The sequence below is a fragment of the Pecten maximus genome, chromosome 8, assembly GCF_902652985.1.
Source record: "Pecten maximus chromosome 8, xPecMax1.1, whole genome shotgun sequence".
In the NCBI taxonomy this organism is placed as follows: domain Eukaryota; kingdom Metazoa; phylum Mollusca; class Bivalvia; order Pectinida; family Pectinidae; genus Pecten; species Pecten maximus.
In genome coordinates, this window is record NC_047022.1 from 26,629,875 (window position 1) to 26,654,556 (window position 24,682).

Here is a 24,682-nt window from a genome sequence, read left to right on the forward strand (position 1 = left end):
CCAACTCATGTTCAGTTCCCGGGATACATATACCAGCTCATGTTCAGTTCCCGGGAAACGTGTACCAGCTCATGTTCAGTTTCCGGGATACGTGTACCATGCCATGTTCAGTTCCCGGGATACGTGTACCATGCCATGTACAGTTCCTGGGAAACGTGTACCAGCTCATGTTCAGTTCCCGGGAAACGTGTGCCAGCTCATGTTCAGTTCCCGGGATACATGTACCATGCCATGTTCAGTTCCCGGGATACGTGTACCAGCTCATGTTCAGTTCCCGGGATACGTGTACCAGGCCATGTTCAGTTCCCGGGATACATGTACCAGGCCATGTTCAGTTCCCGGGATGCATGTACCATGCAATGTTCAGTTCCCGGAATGCATGTACCAGGCCATGTTCAGTTCCCGGGGTACGTGTACCATGCAATGTTCAGTTCCCGGGATACATGTACTAGCTCATGTAAAGTTCCCGGGAAACGTGTACCATGCCATGTTCAGTTCCCGGGATACGTGTACCATGCAATGTTCAGTTCCCGGGATACATGTACTAGCTCATGTAAAGTTCCCGGGAAACGTGTACCATGCCATGTTCAGTTCCCGGGATACGTGTACCATGCTATGTTCAGTTCCCGGGAAACGTGTACCAACTCATGTTCAGTTCCCGGGATACGTGTACCATGCCATGTTCAGTTCCCGGGACACGTGTACCAGCTCATGTTCAGTTCCCGGGATACGTGTACCATGCCATGTTCAGTTCCCGGGATACGTGTACCATGCCATGTACAGTTCCCGGGAAACGTGTACCAGCTCATGTTCAGTTCCCGGGATACGTGTACCATGCCATGTTCAGTTCCCGGGATACGTGTACCATGCCATGTTCAGTTCCCGGGATACATGTACCAGCTCATGGTTAGTGTATAGAAATACATAACGTACATATTGTATATGATTCTTCACGCCATGTTTTAGTGCTCCAAGTATAAAATCTTTTTTTTTCCATTCCATTTTTGTATAACTGGGATTTTAAGTTACACAGAGTTACAATGTACCTCTGGTATCCGATTGTTACAGTGTGTACCCTTACCATGTAGTGTGTGCATTCGCTAAAATGATACACTTCACAAATTCGGTGTTTACCATAATATAATGAACACCGATCGGTATTACTTTTAACGAATGTTGATTAGCCCCCTAAACATTTGAAAAGATGCTATATTCACTGGGACAGGTGGGAAGCTTGGGTACCTGTGTGATTTGCTGCCGGCTGTTCCGCCTGAGTAGTCATGTTATCATTAACATAGAAGACGACAGTGCGTCACGTGACTCCGTGATTGTGTTCACTCTTGTCATGTGAGCTGGTGAATTGTTATATCATTTTTTTCGTTACATATTTGTTCTGTATAGTCACAGGATCCTAACTGAATCCGCCATGCAAGACACTCTCGTTTTAACCGGACTACATATTTAATACTTCAGAATGCACCGAATAATTATAGCAAATGAGAGTAAAATTAAATATATTATGAAAAATCGCAACCAGACGTTGACTTCACAATTTCCGGACTACAACCAAATCGAAATTTGGACTAAGCACACGCCCCCGATTTAAATCATTATCTTTGTATTTTAATATTTTACTGCGTTATGGCTAAAACGGGAGATACCCGAAAAAATATACTTTGTATTCATTTGATACATATACGGTATACTCTATCTCATACCGCGTGATTGACGTGTGGATAAACCCTACATTATATTAAAGTAAACTTTATCTTTTTATAATTTGTTAATTAGCAGTCGTTAAAGTTTTCTTACGTGCCATTGTAGAATGTTTAAACTCCGTCACGAGTAATAGAAGTCATCCGGAGCGAGGCGATCACGGGACTACGATATGTATAACACTGTCAATGGACATCAATGGATATCATCATAGCGTAGATACCTGGAATCTCCGTGTTCCCCTTTATACCGTTGATTTTTATCTACCGAGGATGATAGTTTTATGAGGATTAGTGACTAATTGTGTGATCGAATGGTGGCGATGTGGATATAGAATCGAAAGTTTCGAGTGAAAACGGAAAGATGGCGATTAACGAACCTGATGACTTCATGTGGAAATTTTGTAAAGGTTCCAGTATTTTGGTAAATGTTTTTTTTCCTCTTCTTTTTACTTAAGATCCGCATTACATTGCTTTTTATGCCACTTGATTGTAACAATATAACATAGTAGAAAATTCAAAGCTGAAATGAAAATTTCCTTTTTATGAATAAATAACTTCATAACGTTCGCGATACTACTAAGTGATTCTACCAAACTGCTGATCAGTCAGTATACGGTTTCTTACGCCCATCTTTGACGGGAGTCTTCGTTGAAACTTGATATAAAGTTGAGCCCCCACCCGAGAGGCATTATGATTCGGCTATATTAGCAAAAGCCATTCTACTTTGTTTATTTCAGTGTTGAATTAACTCACTTAATGCTAGCATATGTTATACCGTGGCGTCCGTCTGATGTCCGTCCGTCAAAATTTTTGTTTAAAAACCGCGACTGATTGGAATTTGACAATAAGCTCTCCTGGCACAAATCATAGGTGATTCCAAATTGCACAAATGGGGGAGCTGACCCCCAGTGGCCTGAGGGGCGGGGCAAAAGGGGTCCATTTGACCAGAGACGTGTATATCAGATATACAAATATATACGTCTCTGAATTGACTACACGTGTATATTGCTATAAACGACTTCTTCCTCTGTAGAAATGAAAGCATCCTTGGGTAAAGCAGAGACATATATCTGTATATATGTCTCTGGGTAAAGTGGATTTATTTTGTATTTTTCTGAGGATTATGGGAAATATTGCAAATTCTTTAACATCCCTATTCTGTTTTGATTCAGTGGCAGGGTTCTGTCCAAATTCAGTCTAAACCATCCTTAGGCGAAAGAAAATTACATAACAAATCAATTAGTCTAGGACCCCCGGCCCCGGGGCCATGCCAATACAATATTAGTGATGCCAATCGTATTCCAATGCAAGATAGTTTTGACTTAGTTCCTACAGTATTTGTGTCTCTGCCTGTACATGTGTATCAATGCGCAGGAAACCCGTCGCACGAGAATTTACGAGATTTTTCAGTGGAACAGTTGCTGAGACGTTGAGCTCCCTGTGGTTGGACGATTTCTCCTGGGAGGACAACCGACCTTTCTTGAGCCAGACATAACAGTGGTGTATGTTGTGTTCCATACAACAGAATTATGATTTTACATGGAAACAAATAATTACTCCAGGTCGCAGTTGAAGGTCAAACTTTGCCGTCAAGCGCCCCCGTCAAGGTCATTTTGCCCGATGCATAAAAGCCTTTAAGGTACATGTCTACACTTCCGATATAAAATCTCCGTTCAGATTTATTTTACATGTAAACCCAGGACTTCTTACGAAGCGACTACGGTAATCACACCTGGCCGTATATGCCCAGGGCTATTGAGACAACACTCTGTGAATCCTATTGTAACACCGTCATGCTTGACCGCAGACACCTTTCCGACTTCTAAACAGGTTTTGCTGGTGAGGTACTGCATTGGGTATTTAACGAAACTGAAACACGTTGTTACGTAAGATTCTATTGAAAATGTGTACTGTACCCGCAATGGACCCCAGGTTACCTTGCACTTTTACAATCCAAGGACATACTATCTGTGTATTTCACCTTTACATTGCCCAATATTATCAAATCCAATGGCAAAATTTATTTCATTTCAAAGAAATCCAGAGCCATTTCTGGAACTAGCATCATTATAAAAACAAAACAAGTTGTTTATCAATTTGTCTGAAAGGTACTGCTATCAATATTTTACCTGAGTATTGATTATAAATACTAAAAAATCATTGACACATGAACCTACCCCTCTGAAGTGGTCTGTTGATACATAGGGTAGGTGAGTTTGCAACACTGAAAGTCAAAATCCAAGATGAATTTTTAGAATTCAAGCATATGAGTACCTTTGTAAATGCCATTTGGTTATCCATAGAAAAGTATAATTTCGTACCTGTTACTTGTTTTGAGATAGATTTTTTTTTGAAGTTTCTACTTATTCTCGCAATAAACAAACCAACAATTTGGTTTATTAGGAAGAGTTGGTAGGCATTTATGAATACAAGAGTGTTCCATTTTCAAAAGAAACACAGGTAAAACCATAGCTAATCTCGCAAACACCCTGGTGTTTGTACAAATTATTTCAATAGCAAATAATATTTACTGGAGGTCTGGTCATGAACCTTAACAGGGAATCTAAATGATCATTTATAATTTATCAGAGACATATATGTCTCTGAATTTATATATTAAATAATATTTTAAAATTCTCCTTTGTCCAAGTCATCGAGATTTGGCCTTAACTATCACAGGGTCTTGGCACTATTTTCCAAATGACACTTCACATATATATATATGTTATAGTGTCACTATAATACATACATATATATATATATGGACTATCATTTGGAAATTCGTGCCAAGCCCTCAGTGCTAACTATGTAAGGTGTAAAGCATGTTCATTAATCAAAGACCGATTATCCTCTATGTATTGCATCACAGGGGAATGTCTAGTTAAAAAGAATAGCCAGATTAAAAAAATAATAATAAGACTAGACATGACCCTAGTGTGTGTTGATCGTCAAAACTGATCCTTGTAAACACAATTAACTGTTGTTTCGGGTCAGACATTGTCTCTGGTTGTACCAACACCCATCTTCACTAGCCAAGGCGTCTGATGACACTCCACGAACATTTGTGATGTGTAACATAATCGGAAGCCTTGGCTAGCAAAGATGACCAACACCATGGGTCGCCGTTTTACTACGTTTTTATTCCATTTATAGCTAATAAGCGAATATCACTTACTTTATTAACTTACATAGTTTCCGCCTGCAGGACCTATTGGTCCTAAATAGGCAGCTCGGAGTAGGACCTATTGATCCTCTATAGACAGTAGTAGGACCCATTTTCTCTATAGACAGTAGTAGGACCTATTGGTCCTTTATAGACAGTAGTAGGACCTATTGATCCTCTGTAGAGCGGCTCAGAGTAGGACCCATTGGTCCTGTATAGACAGTAGTAGGAGCTATTGATCCTCTATAGACAGTAGTAGGACCTATTGATCCTGTGTAGACAGTAGTAGGAGCTATTGGTCCTCTATAGACAGTAGTAGGACCTATTGGTCCTGTATAGACAGTAGTAGGACCTATTGGTCCTGTATAGACAGTAGTAGGACCTATTGGTCCTGTATAGGCAGTAGTAGGAGCTATTGGTTCTCTGTAGACAGTAGTAGGACCTATTGATCCTCTATAGACAGTAGTAGGACCTATTGGTCCTCTATAGACAGTAGTAGGACCTATTGGTCCTCTATAGACAGTAGTAGGACCTATTGGTTCTCTGTAGACAGTAGTAGGACCTATTGATCCTCTATAGACAGTAGTAGGACCTATTGATCCTCTATAGACAGTAGTAGGAGCTATTGGTCCTGTATAGACAGTAGTAGGACCTATTGGTCCTGTATAGGCAGTAGTAGGAGCTATTGGTTCCCTGTAGACAGTAGTAGGACCTATTGGTCCTCAATAGGCAGCTTGGAGTAGGACCTATTGGTCCTGTAAAGGCAGTAGTAGGATCTATTGGTTCTCTGTAGACAGTAGTAGGACCTATTGGTCCTCTGTGGACAGTAGTAGGACCTATTGGTCCTGTTTAGGCAGTAGAAGGACCTATTGGTCCTCAATAGGCAGCTTGGAGTAGGACCTATTGGTCCTGTATAGGCAGTAGTAGAACCTAATGGTTCTCTGTAGACAGTAGAAGGACCTATTGGTCCTCTGTAGACAGTAGTAGGACCTATTGGTCCTGTATAGACAGTAGTAGGACCTATTGGTCTTGTATAGGCAGTAGTAGGAGCTATTGGTTCTCTGTAGACAGTAGTAGGACCTATTGGTCCTCAATAGGCAGCTCGGAGTAGGACCTATTGGTCCTGTATAGGCAGTAGTAGGACCTATTGGTTCTGTATAGGCAGCTCAGAGTAGGATCTATTGGTCCTGTATAGGCAGTAGTAGGACCTATTGGTCATGTATATGCAGTATTAGGACCTATTGGTCCTCTGTAGACAGTAGTAGGACCTATTGGTCCTGTATATGCAGTATTAGGACCTATTGGTTCTGTATAAGCAGCTCAGAGTAGGATCTATTGGTCCTGTATAGGCAGTAGTAGGACCTATTGGTCATGTATAGGCAGTATTAGGACCTATTGGTCCTCTGTAGACAGTAGTAGGACCTGTTGGTCCTGTATAGGCAGTAGTAGGACCTATTGGTCCTGTATAGACCGTAGTAGGACCTATTGGTCTTGTATAGGCAGTAGTAGGAGCTATTGGTTCTCTGTAGAGAGTAGTAGGACATATTGGTCCTCTGTAGACAGTAGTAGGACCTATTGGTCCTGAGTAGGCAGCTTGGAGTTGGACCTATTGGTCCTGTATATGCAGTGTTAGGACCTATTGGTCCTGTATAGACAGCTCAGAGTAGGATCTATTGGTCCTGTATAGGCAGTATTAGGACCTATTGGTTCTCTGTAGACAGTAGTAGGACCTATTGGTCCTCAATAGGCAGCTTGGAGTTGGACCTATTGGTCCTGTATATGCAGTGTTAGGACCTATTGGTCCTGTATAGGCAGCTCAGAGTAGGATCTATTGGTCCTGTATAGGCAGTATTAGGACCTATTGGTTCTCTGTAGACAGTAGTAGGAGCTATTGGTTCTCTATAGACAGTAGTAGGACCTATTGGTTCTCTATAGACAGTAGTAGGACCTATTGGTCCTGTGTAGACAGCTCAGAGTAGGACCTATTGGTCTTGTATAGACAGTAGTAGGACCTAATGGTCCTCTGTAGACAGTAGTAGGACCTATTGGTCCTGTATAGACAGTAGTAGGACCTATTGGTCCCGTATGGACAGTCGTAGGACCTATTGGTCCTCTATAAGCAGTAGCAGGACCTATTGGTCTTGTATAGACAGTAGTAGGACCTAATGGTCCTCTGTAGACAGTAGTAGGACCTATTGGTCCTGTATAGACAGTAGTAGGACCTATTGGTCCTGTATAGACAGTAGTAGGACCTATTGGTCCTCTGTAGACAGTAGTAGGACCTAATGGTCCTCTGTAGACAGTAGTAGGACCTATTGGTTCTCTGTAGACAGTAGTAGGACCTATTGATCCTCTATAGGCAATCAATCATCTGTATATGTTTTCCAAATGTAAGGTGGCTGTCAATGGTTACTCCAACATCTTTTTCACTTTCATTGTTCTCCAGGACTTCTTTCCCACCATCATACATGTATGTGCTCATGTTTATTTGAATTAAAAAGTTTCACAGACGTGATATCACTTTAATAACTACATTTGTACATCTCTTGAGACGATATCACTAAGAAAAAGTAAGTTATGTAAATGCATTCAAAAGTTATCTCACTTAACTGTTTACTTTTATAGTTAAACTAACAGTTGATCTCCATGTCCAAAACCTAGCACGTCCTTAAATGACCATGGCTGTTAATAGGACGTTAAACAAAAACAAACCGAAAAAAAGATCTCCATGTAATGGCCCAGCTCTGGCCTAAAGTCATTTTCTATATGTATATGTGAATTAATAATGATTGCATTAAATAATTATTTACAATTGACAAGCAACATATATATGAATTGTTTGATGTCTTAATTGAAGTTCATGTTTCTTTGATTCTATCATTTTCTTTTATAACTAAATGGAATATTTAGCCGTTTGCAGAACCAGTTTAGTGTAATAGGGAGGAAAAATGAAACATACCCTCCCCGCACTGGGACTCGAACTAGTGACCTTTCGCTCTCAAGGCGAACATCCTACCAGTAGGCTAAAGGGAAATTCCCACTTGTCCATGCATATCTTAATACATTGGAGTACCCATTTCGGTTTGAATACGTATATACACTGAGCTTAGGTGAACCTTATACTCTCTACTTTTATACGTTAAACTCCCTCTTTCGTCCTCAAAGACCACCACAACACAGGATCTATAACTCTCTTAATCTCCTTTAGCTTTCATATGTAGTGGTCAATGGCACCAAATCTGTAATAATAGAAGGAGTAATGAAAAATACCCTGTCCCTGCCAGTGCTGGGGCTCCAACTAATGGCCTTTCGGTCTGAAGGCAAACATCCTACCACTAGCTATATCATCTTCGCTAGCCAAGGCTTCTGATTACGTTACACTCCACGAACCCTTGGCGGATATAGTCGTGTTCAAACCGTTGCGCCCTGGAATCCCAGGGCACCCAATCAAATCGCGTTTTACATTCTGGCTTAATTGGTTTCGCAGTAAACAAAAAATGCGACACCCAGTACAGAGCTACATTGCCGACTATGTCATGGCATTTTACCTAAATACAAAAATCACAATCTTTGGGGGAACATTCGCAGTGTTTGATCAATTCATATAAGTCATTGATCACATATCTCATCGAAATAACAGCAAACCTTGATGTGTGTTTGTAAACATCACCGATGAAGTAAATCGGTAACGCTTGTTTTGATTGGTCGAAAATTTCATGCATGAAGGGTGGTAATTTCGAATCACCGCTAGAGGGCCAGAACTGACGCCTATATCTGCCAAGGGTTCGTGGAGTGTAACGTAATCAGAAGCCTTGGCTAGCGAAGATGTAGCTATATATGCTAAAGGGAAATTCCCGCTAATCTTGTAAGGTGAACTACAAAGTATACTCTCTACTTTTACAATAGCATGTGTACTGAGAGATATAGAAGTCAGTGGTTATAGTCATGCAATTATGTTTACCTTTGCTCAGCATTTTCCTATTGACATGATGCTAAGAGGCAGTATGTTTCCACCATAGGCCTATAACACCTAGTGCCTTAGACTGTAACACCGGGGCCAGTGGTGACATTAAAAAATAGGCTGCATTTTTTTGTATTTTTTGTTGGTTCAGTTTTCAAAATTGATGAAAATGGTAATGCAATGTAAATAAAAGTGTTGAATGGTGGTTTTAATGTGTCATGGAAACCTGTTACATGAAAATGTACACTGTTCAATGCTTAAATGTATAGATCAAAATAATGGAAACCCTGGTGTTAGATGTTTCATTGGCTACTTTGGCGCATGTTTAATAAAATCGGATACTATAATTATTTTCTTTGCACAGAATTTCTCGGAGGTAATTGATGGATCATTCCCAGAGTTTAGCGAGTGTTTCCAGCAAACATTGTTGGTATGGATACCGTGTGGAGTTCTTCTGCTGTCTTTTCCCTTCTACCTGTTTTACCTACACAGACAGTTCAGCGACAAATTCGTTGTCACCAGTCCGTGTTGCTGTTTCCATGTCGCAAAACTGGTACAGTATATTGGGATAGAGACTTAGTAAATATTTCCCTAGTCAGATCTGATTGAAATCAATTTGTAACAAACAATAATATTTTATCACAACTTATTTGTGCAAACCTGAAAGGTAGTTTTACTACCAGGCTACTATAGTGTTATTGAAAGAATTGTAAAGACCTGGGATTTAAAACAGAAATTTCCATCACTAAATATATAATGAGATTTAATATGGCATCTTTAAACAATCAAGAAAGTGAATCTATACACATGTAAAGGTATAGGAATATACACATATGTTTATATTATAATTAACAAAATCTTGTACAGTTATTTAGCAATTAAAAATTGTGATAAAAGTTAACTATAATTATATTATACTAGACAATTAAAGCTTACGATAAAAGTTTACTATAGTTATATGTATACTAAACAATTAAAGATTATGATAAAAGTATAATTCTATGTATACTAGACAATTAAAAATTGTGATAAAAGTTAACTATAATTATATTATACTAGACAATTAAAGATTATAATAAAAGTTTACTATAATTCTATGTATACTAGAACAACATATATAATAATAATAATATCTTTTATTTATCCAGGGTTACATATTTAGACAATGTCTAGTTTACAACATGGCCCTGCATCCTATATATGTACAAACAGAATACAATTTAAGATAGTGAGGGTTCTCTTAGCTGTCCCATAGTTTTTTGAAGCATCTCAAATTAAAAGGATCCATTTTTTTCAGGAAGTTCATTCAAATTTTATGAGGGACCTCATTTTATACTACCCATCTGATGATGGTGGGCTAAATATAGGGTCCCTCGTAAAATTTGAATGAATTTCCTGAAAAAAAATGGATCCTTTTCATTTGATAGTGAAAGAACGGAAAAGAGGAGAAAAGATCAGTCTTTCATTTGACAGAATGGTGGTCGCCATGATCCCTCTGTTATCTATTGTATATAAAAAGGATGTCCCCATTTATAATCCAACACAAACTCTGTTAATAGAAGAATGTTTGTTTCAGCTGGTGAATGTGTTACTTGTGTGTGTGGTATTGGTTGAGCTGGTCTACTATACCAAAGTACATGAAGAATTTCCAGTAGCAGTTATAGTTGCCTGCAGCCTCAAAATGCTGGCTTTTGTAAGTATCAGCAAGATTATCAGTAACCATCATGTTCTTTTGTGTAATCCAGTGTTACCCATGTTGTGTCAACAGCTAGCTCTGATACTGTAAGTTGTAAAGTTTTAAGTCAAAACAGGGTGGTTTTATTTTGGTGTGTCGAAATTAGCGGTGCCATCAACCCTGCATCAAATTTTAACGTATTACAACATTTCCTGTCTTTTTAGTTATAGGAACCCATTCAAGATCTGATACATGATTCTTTTTATCACATAACACATATTCATAAGATATGATATGTGAAAGGTTTCCAATAATTTCACACATAGGACAGCTGGTGAATTTCAACACACTTTTCATGGTTGACACAATCTTATGTACAGTATTTATGACATTAGTAAATGTAAGTGTTATTACTGTATGTTGTTGACTAAGACCATCGGTCAGATATCATCTGTCTCTTTGTTGTCCAGAGCTATGTTTCTGCAAACTGAGATATTTTGGTTTTGGTTTTATTTTGGGGTTTTTGGCACATAGTATCAGAGCACCAAAATTTAACACACCAGAACTATAACATTGTCTGTATTGTGTGGCTGTGTTGTTAGGTGGTGTAATTGCTTCATTGATTCCTTAATGATTTGAATGGCTCAATTTTTACACTGATGGACTGATCTGATGCTTTGATATATTCTCATTTTTGAAGTGGTTAACTCTTAGGATTTGGAGAGATACAAAAATGTAGAAAACATGCCAGTTCTGATTTGTATTATATCGCATTGAATTTGTCCTTTGCCAACCTGTAATATTTGTCAATGATATTCTCAGATCATATCGGGCCTACTGACCCATATCCTGCGGGTAAAGGGTACCCACACATCTGGCCTTCTGTTTCTCTTCTGGCTGCTGATGGTCATCGCTGGAATTATACCTACATACACCAAACTTATGAATGAGGTATGGCATACATGTATTAATTCTCCTGGTCTTGGTTTTGAATAAAGAATAAGTTGAAATGAAGAATAGAATTTCATTTTCAAAATATTTGTCACAATCTGGTCCCCATTACAATGATGCATATGTTAAGTTAGGAAAAAAAAACTTTAAATGTTTATCTTTTAGAATAAAAGTGCAGTTTCTTCATTTTTCTGTTATTTGTTTAATTATTATTTAGAACATAACACAGAGAAATAAAGCCTTTTCAACACCCAAGAAAAGTTAACTTCTTTATTGTGGTCTGGAAGTCATCAACAAATGCTTCGACCACTAGGCAGCCATTTGGATGACTTTTACTTTCAGATGCTCTGAAGGGCAATTTTGCTGTTCAAGACAGACAGTTGTTAGTAACATTGCGATGTTATGGATACATAGCATTCTGACTTCATAATTATTATAGAACTATTGTGATAGAAAATGTTGCTCTGTATTGACCACAATAAAGAAGATCTTCTTGGATGTTGAGAAGCCTTTATTTCTATGCATAATGTTCACCACATAAAAGGATCTCTACTGAATCCCATTATGTATCCATACTAGAAGATTTTACAGGAGTATATGACACAAATCTGTTTGATTTTACAGGAGTATGACACAAATCTGTTTGATTTTACAGGAGTATGACACAAATCTGTATTATTTTACAGGAGTATGACACAAATCTGTATTATTTTACAGGAGTATGACACAAATCTGTATTATTTTACAGGAGTATGACACAAATCTGTATTATTTTACAGGAGTATGACACAAATTTGTATTATTTTACAGGAGTATGACACATCTGTATTATTTTACAGGAGTATGACACAAATCTGTATTATTTTACAGGAGTATGACACAAATCTGTATTATTTTACAGGAGTATGACACAAATCTGTTTTATTTTACAGGAGTATGACACAAATCTATTTCATTTTACAGGAGTATATGACACAAATCTGTTTCATTTTACAGGAGTATGACACAAATCTGTATTATTTTACAGGAATATGACAAATTTGTTTTATTTTACAGGAGTATGACACAAATCTGTTTTATTTTACAGGAGTATGACACATATCTATTTCATTTTACAGGTGTATGACACAAATCTATAATTTTACAGGTGTATGACACAAATCTGTATTATTTTACAGGTGTATGACACCAATCTGTTTTATTTTACAGGTGTATGACACAAATCTGTATTATTTTACAGGTGTATGACACAAATCTGTATTATTTTACAGGAGTATGACACAAATCTGTATTATTTTACAGGAGTATGACACAAATCTGTTTTATTTTACAGGTGTATGACACAAATCTGTATTATTTTACAGGAGTATGACAAATTTGTTTTATTTTACAGGAGTATGACACAAATCTGTTCCTCTTCGTAACATTCTTCTGCTACTACCCACTTGTTATAGTACAACTTTTCCTTCACTGCTTTGCAGAGCATAAGTTATATATATTGGATGAGGAAGAAAAGGTAAGATATAAAAATAAAGGTCAGAAAATAAGTTTTATCACAGTTATTGTATTAAACTGATTTAACTGGTAATTAGGTTGTTTACCTCTTATTGTCACTAATGGACTTATGAATTAATGATTTTCTATGACTTTGAATCAGAACCAGTGTGTGTGTGTGTGGGGGGGGGGGGGGGGGGGGGGGGGGGGGGGGCGCTTTGGGCAATCCCATGTACGCCAGTCGCTCTGTAGTGGTGTAGAAATATTCCAACGTTATGGTTTTCTTGTTGTGGGAGGGCGACGGGAGGGAGCCAAGAGGCTTACTTTATAATTATATTAAAAAATTATCTTTATATGTATGCCAGTTATCTTTACAAAAATATAGGTATATATATATATACTGTATGCATGTTCAAAAGTGAAATTATTGTTTGTATATTGGTGTTCAAATAGGGGCGATATATATTATGTCTGTTATGTATTCCGGGTCTAAGACCACCAGTTACACCTGACAGTCGATGATGTTACTGCTTCCGTAAGGTACAGTTCTTCATCCTTTCGACGGGTTTGACTAGAGATATACAGATGTAGATGGTCCAGGGAGTCCCTATGATGCGTGCAAGTTTTTTAGCTCACCGGTTACGAGTAACCGAGAGCTAATGCTGTCAGTACCCCGGCGTCGGCGTCGGTGTCCAACCCCAAAACTTTAAAGTTTTTGGGGTAAGTTTTTGGAAAGCTTGTAAGTTCAAAAGTATACACCTCACACCCTTCTAATTTAGTTTATACATTTATTAGAGGTATAGGAGTGATGTTATGGCAAAGTCATGCAGAAAAAAATTGTGATTTTTTTGGGTCATTTTACCATTTAGTGGACCCACTTTTTTTGACACAAAAACCCACTTAAAGATTTTGGGGGTTAGTTTTGGAAAGCTTGTAAGTCCACACCCTTCTTATTTGGTTAATACATCCATTAGAGGTCTAGGAGCGATATTATGTGACATACAATTTCGAAATGACATGATTATACAAACATAAAAAAATGAATGCATAGTGTGATTGCTGCCACCGGTGAGCTTTCGCAATCATTGATCATGCACTTGTTTATACTAGTGTATGCGTGATTATGATCAAAAGTATATAATAAGTAAAATAAAAATGGGGGAAAAAGCGGCAGTAGACGATTAATTATGACTTTGATGCCTAGTTAATTCTACTATATGTGTATACTATGAAAACTCTGAGTAGTTATTATCTCCCACTCAACAAATACATGTAGTTCTGTCAGTCTGTTCATTCATATGTCCTGAGGTGTTTCCTTAGCATATCTTTGAAACTGTTCAAGATAACTTCACAAAATATTCAACAAACATCAATCAAGTGATCTAGTTGTGCCTTTTGTGATGGAGCAGTTTTCAATTTAAATATTTTCATGATTACCTTGGAAACAATTAGTCTGAATCACTACTTTCAGCATTTCTGGATTTTGTCTCAACAGCATGCATGATATAACTCCATCATACTATGGAAACTTACTCCTGACTTCTTGACAAAAAGATGTTATTCCTCAAGCTGTAAAAATTAAACATTCTTAGTAGTCACTGAAGAGAGTATAGCATGCCATCTAATCACTCATATAATATAAGGTGATGCAAATCTTATATCAATGCAAGATAGTATATAGAGAATACATGGTCAGTGTCTTAAAATATAAGCTGTATTTTGGCGAGGGTAAAGAAAGACAAAAGTGGCGAGCCTTGGCGAGCCACTTTTGTCTTTCTGTCCCGAGCCAAAAATACAGCTTATATCTTAAGACACTGACCATGTATTCTATTTATCCTGCAACAGACATAAAAATTCTGTATCTTTGGGTGAAAAAGGGAAAAAAAGGCCTTTTTTTTTTAGGTTGGGGGGCCCCCCCTTTATCAAAAAATTTTTATTTTCCCTTGAAAAATTTTTTCCCTTTAAAAATTTTTTTTTTTTTTTTTTGGGTTTTTTCCCCGTTTTTTTAACGGGGGAATTTTTTTGTAACATTTTTTCTACCCCGGTTTAATAAAAAATTTTTTTTTTTGGGGGGGCTTTAATTTGGGGGGAAAAGGGGGAACCCGGTCCCAGGGGGACCCGTTTTTTCCCCTTTTTTGTAAAAGGGGGTTTTCCCTTTTTTTTTTTGCTTAGAATTTTTTATGCTTTTTAACAAGGGGGGGGGGGGGGTTTTTTTTTGGGGGAAAGGTGTATGACATCAATCTGTTTCAATTTACAGGAGTATGACACAAATCTGTTTTATTTTACAGGAGTATGACACAAATCTGTATTATTTTACAGGAGTATGACAAATTTGTTTTATTTTACAGGAGTATGACACAAATCTGTTTTATTTTACAGGAGTATGACACGAATCTGTTCCTCTTCGTAACATTCTTCTGCTACTACCCACTTGTTATAGTACAACTTTTCCTTCACTGCTTTGCAGAGCATAAGTTATATATATTGGATGAGGAAGAAAAGGTAAGATATAAAAATAAAGGTCAGAAAATAAGTTTTATCACAGTTATTGTATTAAACAGATTTAATTGGTAATTAGGTTGTTTTCCTCTTATTGTCACTAATGGACTTATGAATTAATGATTTTCTATGACTTTGAATCAGAACCAGAGTGGGGGGGGGGGGGGGGGGGGGGGACGTTTTGGGCAACCCCATGTACGCCAGTCGCTCTGTAGTGGTGTAGAAATATTCCAACGTTATGGTTTTCTTGTCGTGGGAGGAAGCCAAGAGGCTTACTTTATAATTATATTAAAAATTTATCTTTATATGTATGCCAGTTATCTTTACAAAAATATAGGTATATATGTATATGCATGTTCAAAAGTGAAATTATTGTTTGTATATTGGTGTTCAAATAGGGGCAGTATATATTATGTCTGTTATGTATCCCGGGTCTAAGACCACCAGTTACACCTGACAGTCGATGATGTCACTGCTTCCGTAAGGTACAGTACTTCGTCCTTTTGACGGGCTTGGCTGGAGGTATAGATGGTCCGGGGAGTCCCTATGATGCGTGCGAGTTTTTTTTACTAGTGTATGCATGAATGATCAAAAGTATATAATAAGTAAAATAAAAAATGGGGTTGAAAAGCGGCAGTAGACGATTAGTTATTACTTTGATGCCTAGTTAATTCTACTATATGTGTATACAGTGGAACCTCTATAAACCGAACATGCATGGGACATGACTATTTGTTCGGTTTATAGAGGGTTCGGTTTGGAGAAGTTGATCGAAAAATGACTGGTCAAATTCCGGATATAATTGGTTGGACGATGTTTTATTAGAATGCACCCGGTTACAAAACGGCACGTACATACTTAGACTATTTGGATTGTCTGAATAATATGCATATTATGAAAGTTAATCAATGTATATATTGCAGAATATATAAGAAAGGCAAATGACTATAACAATAGTTTTAAACAGTATTTTCACATGTACAACTACACTTTACGATCGGCCTACATTTTGTTACATCCGGTGAAGCCTCGTCATGTGGATGGGGCCAATAGTCCGATACAGAATATTTTACACATCAAATAATATTAAAGGGTGTGAAGATGTTTTGTTTCAATATCAATTACAATTGATCAGATGATACTGGTCGTATTTCCGACATAGCTGTTGTCTAAAAAAACATCACGGGCTTCTTCACGAAAACAACCCCTTCTGGGCCTCATTTAAATTAAATGCGAAACTCAGGCTTCTAGCTCTACTTGCATTGAGAAGATAAACGAACCGATGCGCGTCAATGAAGTGTGGCATTGTTTCATAATTGTCGTGTTGATTATATACTAGGCCTTCCGTCATAATGCCCCCTTGGGGTATATATTGGATACCTGTACAAATCACCTACGTAAGTCCCGAGACAATAAGGCTTCACACAATGCCCGTCACAGTTGTTGTTTCACGGTTGACTGGCCTGACCTCGTGTCATAATCGCTCAGGTAAGGCCGGTTTTCAGAAGTAATTTTTGGTATATTTTAACAGGAACCGGACACAAAATCAGTCCGGTGTTCGGAATTCAGAGGGATCGGTATTTGGAATTTTTTTAATACTATAATAAAGAAGGACCAATTCCGTACAATGACAATTCGTTCGGTATTCAGAGGTGTTCGGTTTTTAGAAGGTTCGGTTTTCGGAAGTTGCACTGTACTATGAAAACTCTGAGTAGTTATTATCTCCCACTCAACAAATACATGTAGTTCTGTCAGTCTGTTCATTCATATGTCCTGAGGTGTTTCCTGAGCATATCTTTGAAACTGTTCAAGATAACTTCCACAAAATATTCAACACACATCAATCAAGTGATCTAGTTGTGCCTTTTGTGATGGAGCAGTTTTCAATTTAAATATTTTCATGATTACCTTGGAAACAATTAGTCTGAATCACTACTTTCAGCATTTCTGGATTTCGTCTTAACAGCATGCAAGATATAACACCATCATACTATGGAAACTTACTTCCCCCTTTACCTTGAAAAAAATATTTTTTCCCCAAAAAAAAAACCCTTCTTACATAAAAAAAGTCCTCTTTAAAAATAATATATAAAAAAAAGGTGAAATTTACGCAAAAAAGATAACATTTTATTGATTAAAATTTCGAAATTTTTTTTTTTTAATTTTTTTTCCTCAAAAATTTGGGGTAGTTTTTTAAGAAATTAAAGGAACAAAAGTCACAAAATTTTTAAAGGAACAATGTGAATTTTTAAAGGAAAAATTAAGGGGGGTTTGGAACCCTTTTTTCGGGGTAATTTAATTAAAAAAATTTTTTAATTATGGGGTTTTAAAAATTTTTAAAAATTGGTTTTTTGACAATAGTAAAACCTAATTTTTTGGGCAATAAATTAAAGGGGGGAACCCCCGGGGGAAAATGGGGCAAACAAGGGGGAAAACCCTTTCTTGTTTTATACAAGGGAAAACCCCTTTTTTTTAAAAAATTTTTAAAAAGGGGGCAACCTTTTTTTATCAATTGTTTTCTCCAAATTAATAAACAAACTTTTTTGCTAAATCAGTAAAAAAAATTTGTTAAAGGGGAATAAAGGTTTGCCCTTAAAAATTTTTATGGCTTAATGGGGGGAAAAAAATAAGTTTTTAAGTTAAAGGGGCCAAAAAAAAAATCTAAAACAAAAAGGGGATTTTTAGAAAAATTTTGGCATCCCTTGTCAGTTTTAGAAAAAGGGGGAAAAAAGGGAAGCCACAAATTTTTAAATTGGAATTTTGCAAGTTTAAAAAAAATTTTTTTTTTTTGGGGTTTAAAATTTTTAGGGGAGTTGTTAATTTAAATAATGGGGGGGGTTTTTAATTTTGGATTTTTAAAAAGGGTTAAACCCCCTATAATTTTTTTTTAAGATAAATTAAAGCTTTTAGTCAAAGTGGGATTTAATGATAATTTTTGGAAATTTGCAAGGGGGAAGTTTTTTTAAAAAAAGGGAAAACTGAAAATAGGGTCATTTTTTTTCCTTTGGAATAGCTTTTTTTTGGGATTTTCCAATAAACCCAAAAGTTATTTTAAAAACCTTAAAGGTTTTTTTTTTAAAAAAGTTTTTTGAATTTATTGGGAATAAAAAAAGAAAATGAACAAAGAAAAAAAAAGGTTTTTTATTTAAAAATTTTGTTTTAAAAATTTTCCATAAAAAATTGAATCCTTGGGCCTTACAAAAACCCTTTTCGAAGAAAAAAGGGTATCGGGTTTTTTCAGTAATTACCCAGAAACATTAAATCACCTCACATGGGGAGGAAAAAAATTCAAACCCCTGTTCAATTTAAAACTTTTCCCCGGACCCCAACAGACTTAGTATTAAAATTTTAAAAATCACAAAAAAATCCATCGGGGGGAATACACGAACGACAAAAAAAATCCAAATTTAAAAAATTTTTTTAAAAAAAAACTTCCCTCCCCTTTCACCTTAAAACACCGAAGACTTTGGGACAACCTGGGGCCTTTTAAAAAACCCCTTTTTCCCCCCAAAAAATTTCCCTATTCCACGTGAGAAAAAATTTTTCCAAATTTTGGAAACCCAAAAGCAAAAATTTTTTTTCCCCCCAAAATTTTTGGCAAAACTATCCAAAAGAAACACTTTTAAAAAAGACACCCCCCCAAATTTTTTTCCCAACACTCCCCCAAAATAAATTTACAAACTTTAAAACCCACCAATCAAAAACACCTTTTCCGCCTTCCCGAGAACCCCCCAGGTAACAAAAGATTTTGGGGGGAAAGGGGTTTTTTCGGACACAAAAAGGGGGATCGAGAACCCCCCCAGACCCCATGGACGAATTTTTTTTAGGGCCTTTAATCAACCTAAATTGGGAAACCATGCTTTTGGGGAAAAAAAGGCAACATTTGGTAAAACCCCAAAAAAACTAAATTGTTTTTAAACTTTTTGGGGTTTGGGAAAAAAATTAAAACCCCAAAACCCTTCCCGGGATGTTTTTTTTTAAAAAAAAAAATTTTTAACAAAAAACCGGCCTTTCCTAAATGGGGGGGTTTAAATTTTAAAAAGGGTTGCCCACCCCCCAAAATTTCCGGGGGGGGGGGGAAAAAACCCCAAAACCCCAAAAAAACCCCCCAAAGGGGGGCCTTTTTTAAAATTTTTTGGTTTTTCAAAAATTTTTCCCCCGGAGTTTTAAAAAAAAAACCGAAAATACAAAACGGGGAAATACGGGGGGCCCCTAAAAATTTTAAAAGGGGGGTTTTTTTCAAAAAGGGGGGCTCAATTTTTTGGATGGTTTTTAAATTTTAAAAGAAATTATTTTAAAACATTTTGAAATTGTTGTTTTTGTATTTGTTATAAAATTTTATTGAAACTACTTTTATGTCAATAAAAAGGGGTTGAAGGGATTTTATTTCCTATATTTTTGTTTTTGCTTTCCCGGTCTTTAAAACCAAAATTTTTACTGATTGGGGGCTTAAACCTCTTAATTTGTTTTTAAAAAAAGGTGGTGTTTTTTTAAAAAAAGTTAGATTTATTTTTATGGGGTTTTTTTTTGGAAAAAAGGGAATAGAAGTTCGAAAATTTTTGGGATTTTTTGAATTTGAAGAAAAAAAAATTTGGGGAAAAAGTTTTATGTTCCCCAAATCACCATTGAAAAAATTAAGCCTTTTTTTCCCCTTTAATTTTTTTTTAAATATAAAAAAAAAAATTTTTTAAATGATTTTTGTTAAAATTTGGGGGCCCAATTAAGTAATTCCCCAAACCAACGAACCCTAGGTTTTAACAAGAACTATTTTTAAAAAGTAACTTTTAAAATTCCTTTTTTTAAAAAAAAAATGCTACCCCAAATTTTTATGTAAACCCCTTAAAAGGTTTTTAAAACCCATCTTTTGGGGGTTTTGGGGGCCCCCAAAAAATCAAATTGAACCAAATAGGGGTCCCCGTCAAAAGCGGGGGGGAAAAAAATTTCCCCTTTAAATTTTTTTAAAAAGTAGGTTAAGGAAAAGGTAAAATTTTTTAATTTTTTTTATTTGATCTAATGGGATTTGATTTTTCATAAATAATATTAAACCCCCCATTCAATCCTTAAGAAATTTTACTGCAAAAAAGGCTAAATAAATTTTTATTTGAAAGAAAACCAACACTTGGAGTTTTTTTCAAGAATAAATTTTTATTTTATTTTTGGGGGTTCAAATAGGGTTTTTTACCCTTTTGCATCCCCTGCTAATCAGGTTGATTATTAATTTTTATAATTAAAAATATAAAGGTTCAATTCCCAATTTTTTGATCTAAGATTGGGTAAAAAGGGGAAATTAAAAAAAAATGAAAAAAAATTAAAAATTAGAAAAAACTTTGTTAAAAATAAAAAAACATTAAAAACCCTTGCTCCCCTTAAATTTGTAATCCCCTTGAAAAGTCATTGTTTTAACCTAAATTGTATTACTTTTCCATTAAAAAAAACCCAAGTCAAAAAGGTTTGGATTTTTAAAAACTCCCCCAAAAAGAAACTTTTTCTGTTTTTAAAAAAAGTTTAAATTTTAAAAAAAATTTTTTTTTTAATTTTCCCAAAATTTGGTTTTACCCCTTTTGGGGGGAACCCCCGGGGAAAAATTAAATTGAAAAATTTTAAAAAAAAAGCTTTTTAAACAATTTTAAAAAAAAAATTTTAAAATTTTTGGATTTTTTTTTTTTTTTTTTTTAAAGCAGGGTTTGATCAAAAAAAGGAAAAATTTTTTATTTTTTTAAAATTTTGAAAAATTTAAAAATTTGTTTTTTTGTTTATATAAAAAAAGGATACAAAAAAATTAAAGATTTTTAAAAGGGCAGCTTTTAGTAAAATTTTAATAAATAAAATATATGTCTTTTCTTTTATTTTTATTTAAAAACCAATAAAATACCCTTTTTTTTTTCAAATTTTTTTTTTTAAAAAAATTTTAAAAATTTAAATGGGTAAAATTAAAAAAAAAATTTTTTTAAATGGAAAAAAAGGGGGTTTTGTATTCCTAAAAAAATTCAATAGGTTAAGAATTTTTTTAAAAAAAATTTTATTTATATAATTTTAAAAATTGGCCCATAAAATTTTTAGGGTTCGGGAAAAATTAACCCCCTTTTTGGTTTAAGTTTTTTTCCTTTTGTTCTTTGTTAAAAAAAAAAGACTTAAATTAAATTCAACAAAAAAAAATTTTTGCTTAAAATTTTGAATAAATTTCTTTGGTTTTTTAAAAAAATTTAAAATAAATTTTTGTTTGTTCACGGGGATCAAGGTTAAAATATTAAAACTTTTTTGGTTTTTTCCTTTTTCCCTTTTTAAAAATATGGTGTCCCCTTTTTTTATTTCAAATTTCCCCTTATGAAGTACATGAAACTAAAAGTTTTGGAATTAAATAAATTTCATAAAAAAATAGAAATCCAATGGTTAAGTATTTTTTTAAAAAAAAGGGGTTTTAGGGAAGGGAAAAGACCTACCCCCCTGCAGGTTTTTTTAAAAATTTTAAAGGGGAACAAAAAAAAGGGGGGTTTTTTAAAAAAATAATTTTAAAAATTTTAAAGGTGGGGTAAAATAAAAAAGGGAAACGTGATTTTTTCCAAAAAAAATTTTTGGGGGGGGAAAGAAAAAGTAATTTTATAAATTCTTTACAAAATTTTTAAAAAATTTTATTGTAAGTATCCCTTTTTTTCCCCAAAAGGAATTATTACCCCAATTCACCCAAATTTTAGATTTTGTTAAAAACCCCTAAAAACCATTATCGGGGTCCAAAAGGGGAAAAAGGGGGGTTTTTGAATTTTTAAAATTGCTGGGCAAAAAATCCCCAAACCACCTTTTAAATTCTTTCCCAAAAACCCAAAAGGGGAAATTGAAAAAAAAAAACCGGGTTTAAAAGTCCCCAAATTTTTGACCAGGGGAAAAAGATTAAAAAGTAAATATAACAAAATTTTTGGGAAAAATCCGGGTACCTTTCCCCTTTTTAAAGAAAAAAAATGAAACCCACCCCAAAGGGGATTCCCAAATCCCCCCGGGCATCCCCCCCAACCCAACTACCCCCCCCAGGAGAAAAACTACCCCCCCCCGGAGCCAACCCCCCCCCATGGGACCCCCAACATATAAAAAACCCCCATCCCCCCCCCCTCGGGGCCCAAACCCCCAAACCTCCCCCCCCCCAAAGAAACCCATCCCCCCCCCCCCGGGAACCCCCCCCGCCCCCCCGAGCCCCAAACCCCCCAAATTTTTGGCCCACCCCCCCCCCCATTCGAGAAACCACCCCCGGCTTGGGCCACAAAACCCCCCTTTCCCCCCACCCCCCCCCCCACCCGGACCCCCAAACAAACCCCCCACTCGAGAACCCCCCCCTTTTCAAGCCCAACCCCCCCCACCCAAAACCCCCCCCCCACCAAGCCCATCCCCCAAAAACCCCTTTTTAAACCCCCCATAAAAACCCTCCCCCCCAAAACCCCCATCCAATAGACCCCCTTTAATGAGATCCTTTTAAAACCCCCTTTCTGCCCCCCTTTTGTTCCCCCAAAATTCTCGCAACCCCACCCCCCAAAGCCTTCCCAGGGGTGGAAGCCAAACCCCGTTTTTCCCCCAAAGGGGTTAAACCAAAGCAGTTTAGAAAAAGGGGGGAGGGGAAAAAGGTTTAAAAACCGGGCCCCCCAAAACCCCACCTAAATTACGAAACCCATTTTTCACCCATCATACGTTAAAACCCCGGCTCAAAGAACCCCCCGTGGGAAAAACCCCCCCCCGTAGAAACGCCCCGAGTCCCCTGTCCCCCGTCCCCCCCGGGTTTTTTTAAACGGGATGGGGAAAAGGTATCCCTGAACACTGAGCCCCCTTACCCTCACCAGATTCTTTACCGCCTGCCGACAAGGAAAAGGAGGAGGGGGAAAATTTTAGCAACAAGAGGAGTGTTTCCCCCAACACCAAGCTCTCTCCAATCTCCAAGGGCGCCCCCGGGGCCCCGGAATTACCTAACTTTTGTACGGAAAAACATTTTGTGATCTGTTTTTAAATTTTGTTTTTTTCTTTGGGTATAAATTTAAAATTGGTTTTTTTATTTTATTTTTATTTTTTGAATTTAAATTTTTTTTTTTTTATTTTGTTCTAAAAATTTTTTTTAAGGGTTTTTTTTGTATGAATTGTTTTTTCTTTTTTTTCTGTTTATATTTTTTTTGATTTTTATTTTTTGTGAATTATTGTTATTCCTTTTTATAATTTTTTTTATATGTTTTTTATTGTGTTTTTGTGAAATGGTTTTTTTATATCCCCTTTGTAAAAAAATTTTTAAATAAAAAAAATTTTTTGGGTTTTTTTTACTTTTTGGGGTTTTTTTAATTTTTCCCTCAAAAAATTTTTTAATATAAGTGGAAAGTTTTATACATTTTTCCTCTTTAAAAAACATTTTTGCATTGTCAAATTTGTTTGAGAACCCCTTTGGGGTTTTCTTAAAGATCCTCCGGGATACAGGTTTTTAAAAAAAAACCCCCAATAAATTAGGAAAAGTTTTTGACTAAAAATTTTTTTTACCTTTTTTTTAAAAAAACCTTTGCCAAAAAAAAGGTTAAAAAATTTAAAGGTTTTTAAACCCGCCTTTTGTTTTCCAAAAAAATGGCCTTTCTATTTTAAGGCCAAAATTGTGGGTGGTAAAAAAAGGGGGGGGGTTAAATAATTTTAAAAAATTTTTTTTTTAAAAAAAAAAAAAATAAAAAAATTAAAAACTTTTTTTTTTTTTTGAAGGTAAATTTTGATATTAAAAGGTTTCAATTGGGTTTAATAGATCTAAAAACCCCTCAAAATTAGTTAATCAAAAAAAATTTTTAAATTCAAAATTTTTTTTAAATTTTAAAAAAAAAAAAAGAAAAACAAGATGGTTGCTAAATTACTGTTGTATCTTACTCATTTGAATGATGTCTGTTTAATGTTACCTGAGATGTGTTATCTACCATGTAATTTTCTATGTTGTGTGATTGTTGGAAATTAGTGTTTTGTTCTTGTTTGATGATAACATTTGTAAATAAAATCTTCACATTATTGACCTTTGATTTATTGTTTTTTTTTAGCTGTGATTACTAGTTTTAGGTAATGGCTCCTCTCAAAATTTTTGTAGGTGGAGTGAAGATAGGATGTATATAGAGCATGAACCCTACTTGGTCCTTAATCCAAATCAACATGGTTCAGCATTGTACAAATTACCCGGTTGATGAACCATTATCAGGGAGAGTCATCCATTACAGGTATTAAGATAATTC

General features: G+C 35.8%; 1 protein-coding gene across 1 annotated transcript; it reads left to right on the forward strand.

The window, feature by feature from the left end:
- Positions 1 to 1,848: 1,848 nt before the first annotated feature.
- On the forward strand, positions 1,849 to 17,424 carry LOC117332235 (canalicular multispecific organic anion transporter 2-like). Its single transcript, XM_033891120.1, has 7 exons — positions 1,849 to 2,139; positions 9,207 to 9,395; positions 10,419 to 10,535; positions 11,340 to 11,468; positions 12,862 to 12,984; positions 15,342 to 15,464; positions 17,404 to 17,424. Exons 1-7 carry the CDS (start codon positions 2,080 to 2,082, stop codon positions 17,422 to 17,424), a joined length of 762 nt encoding a protein of 253 aa, XP_033747011.1. The 5' UTR covers positions 1,849 to 2,079.
- Positions 17,425 to 24,682: the final 7,258 nt, after the last annotated feature.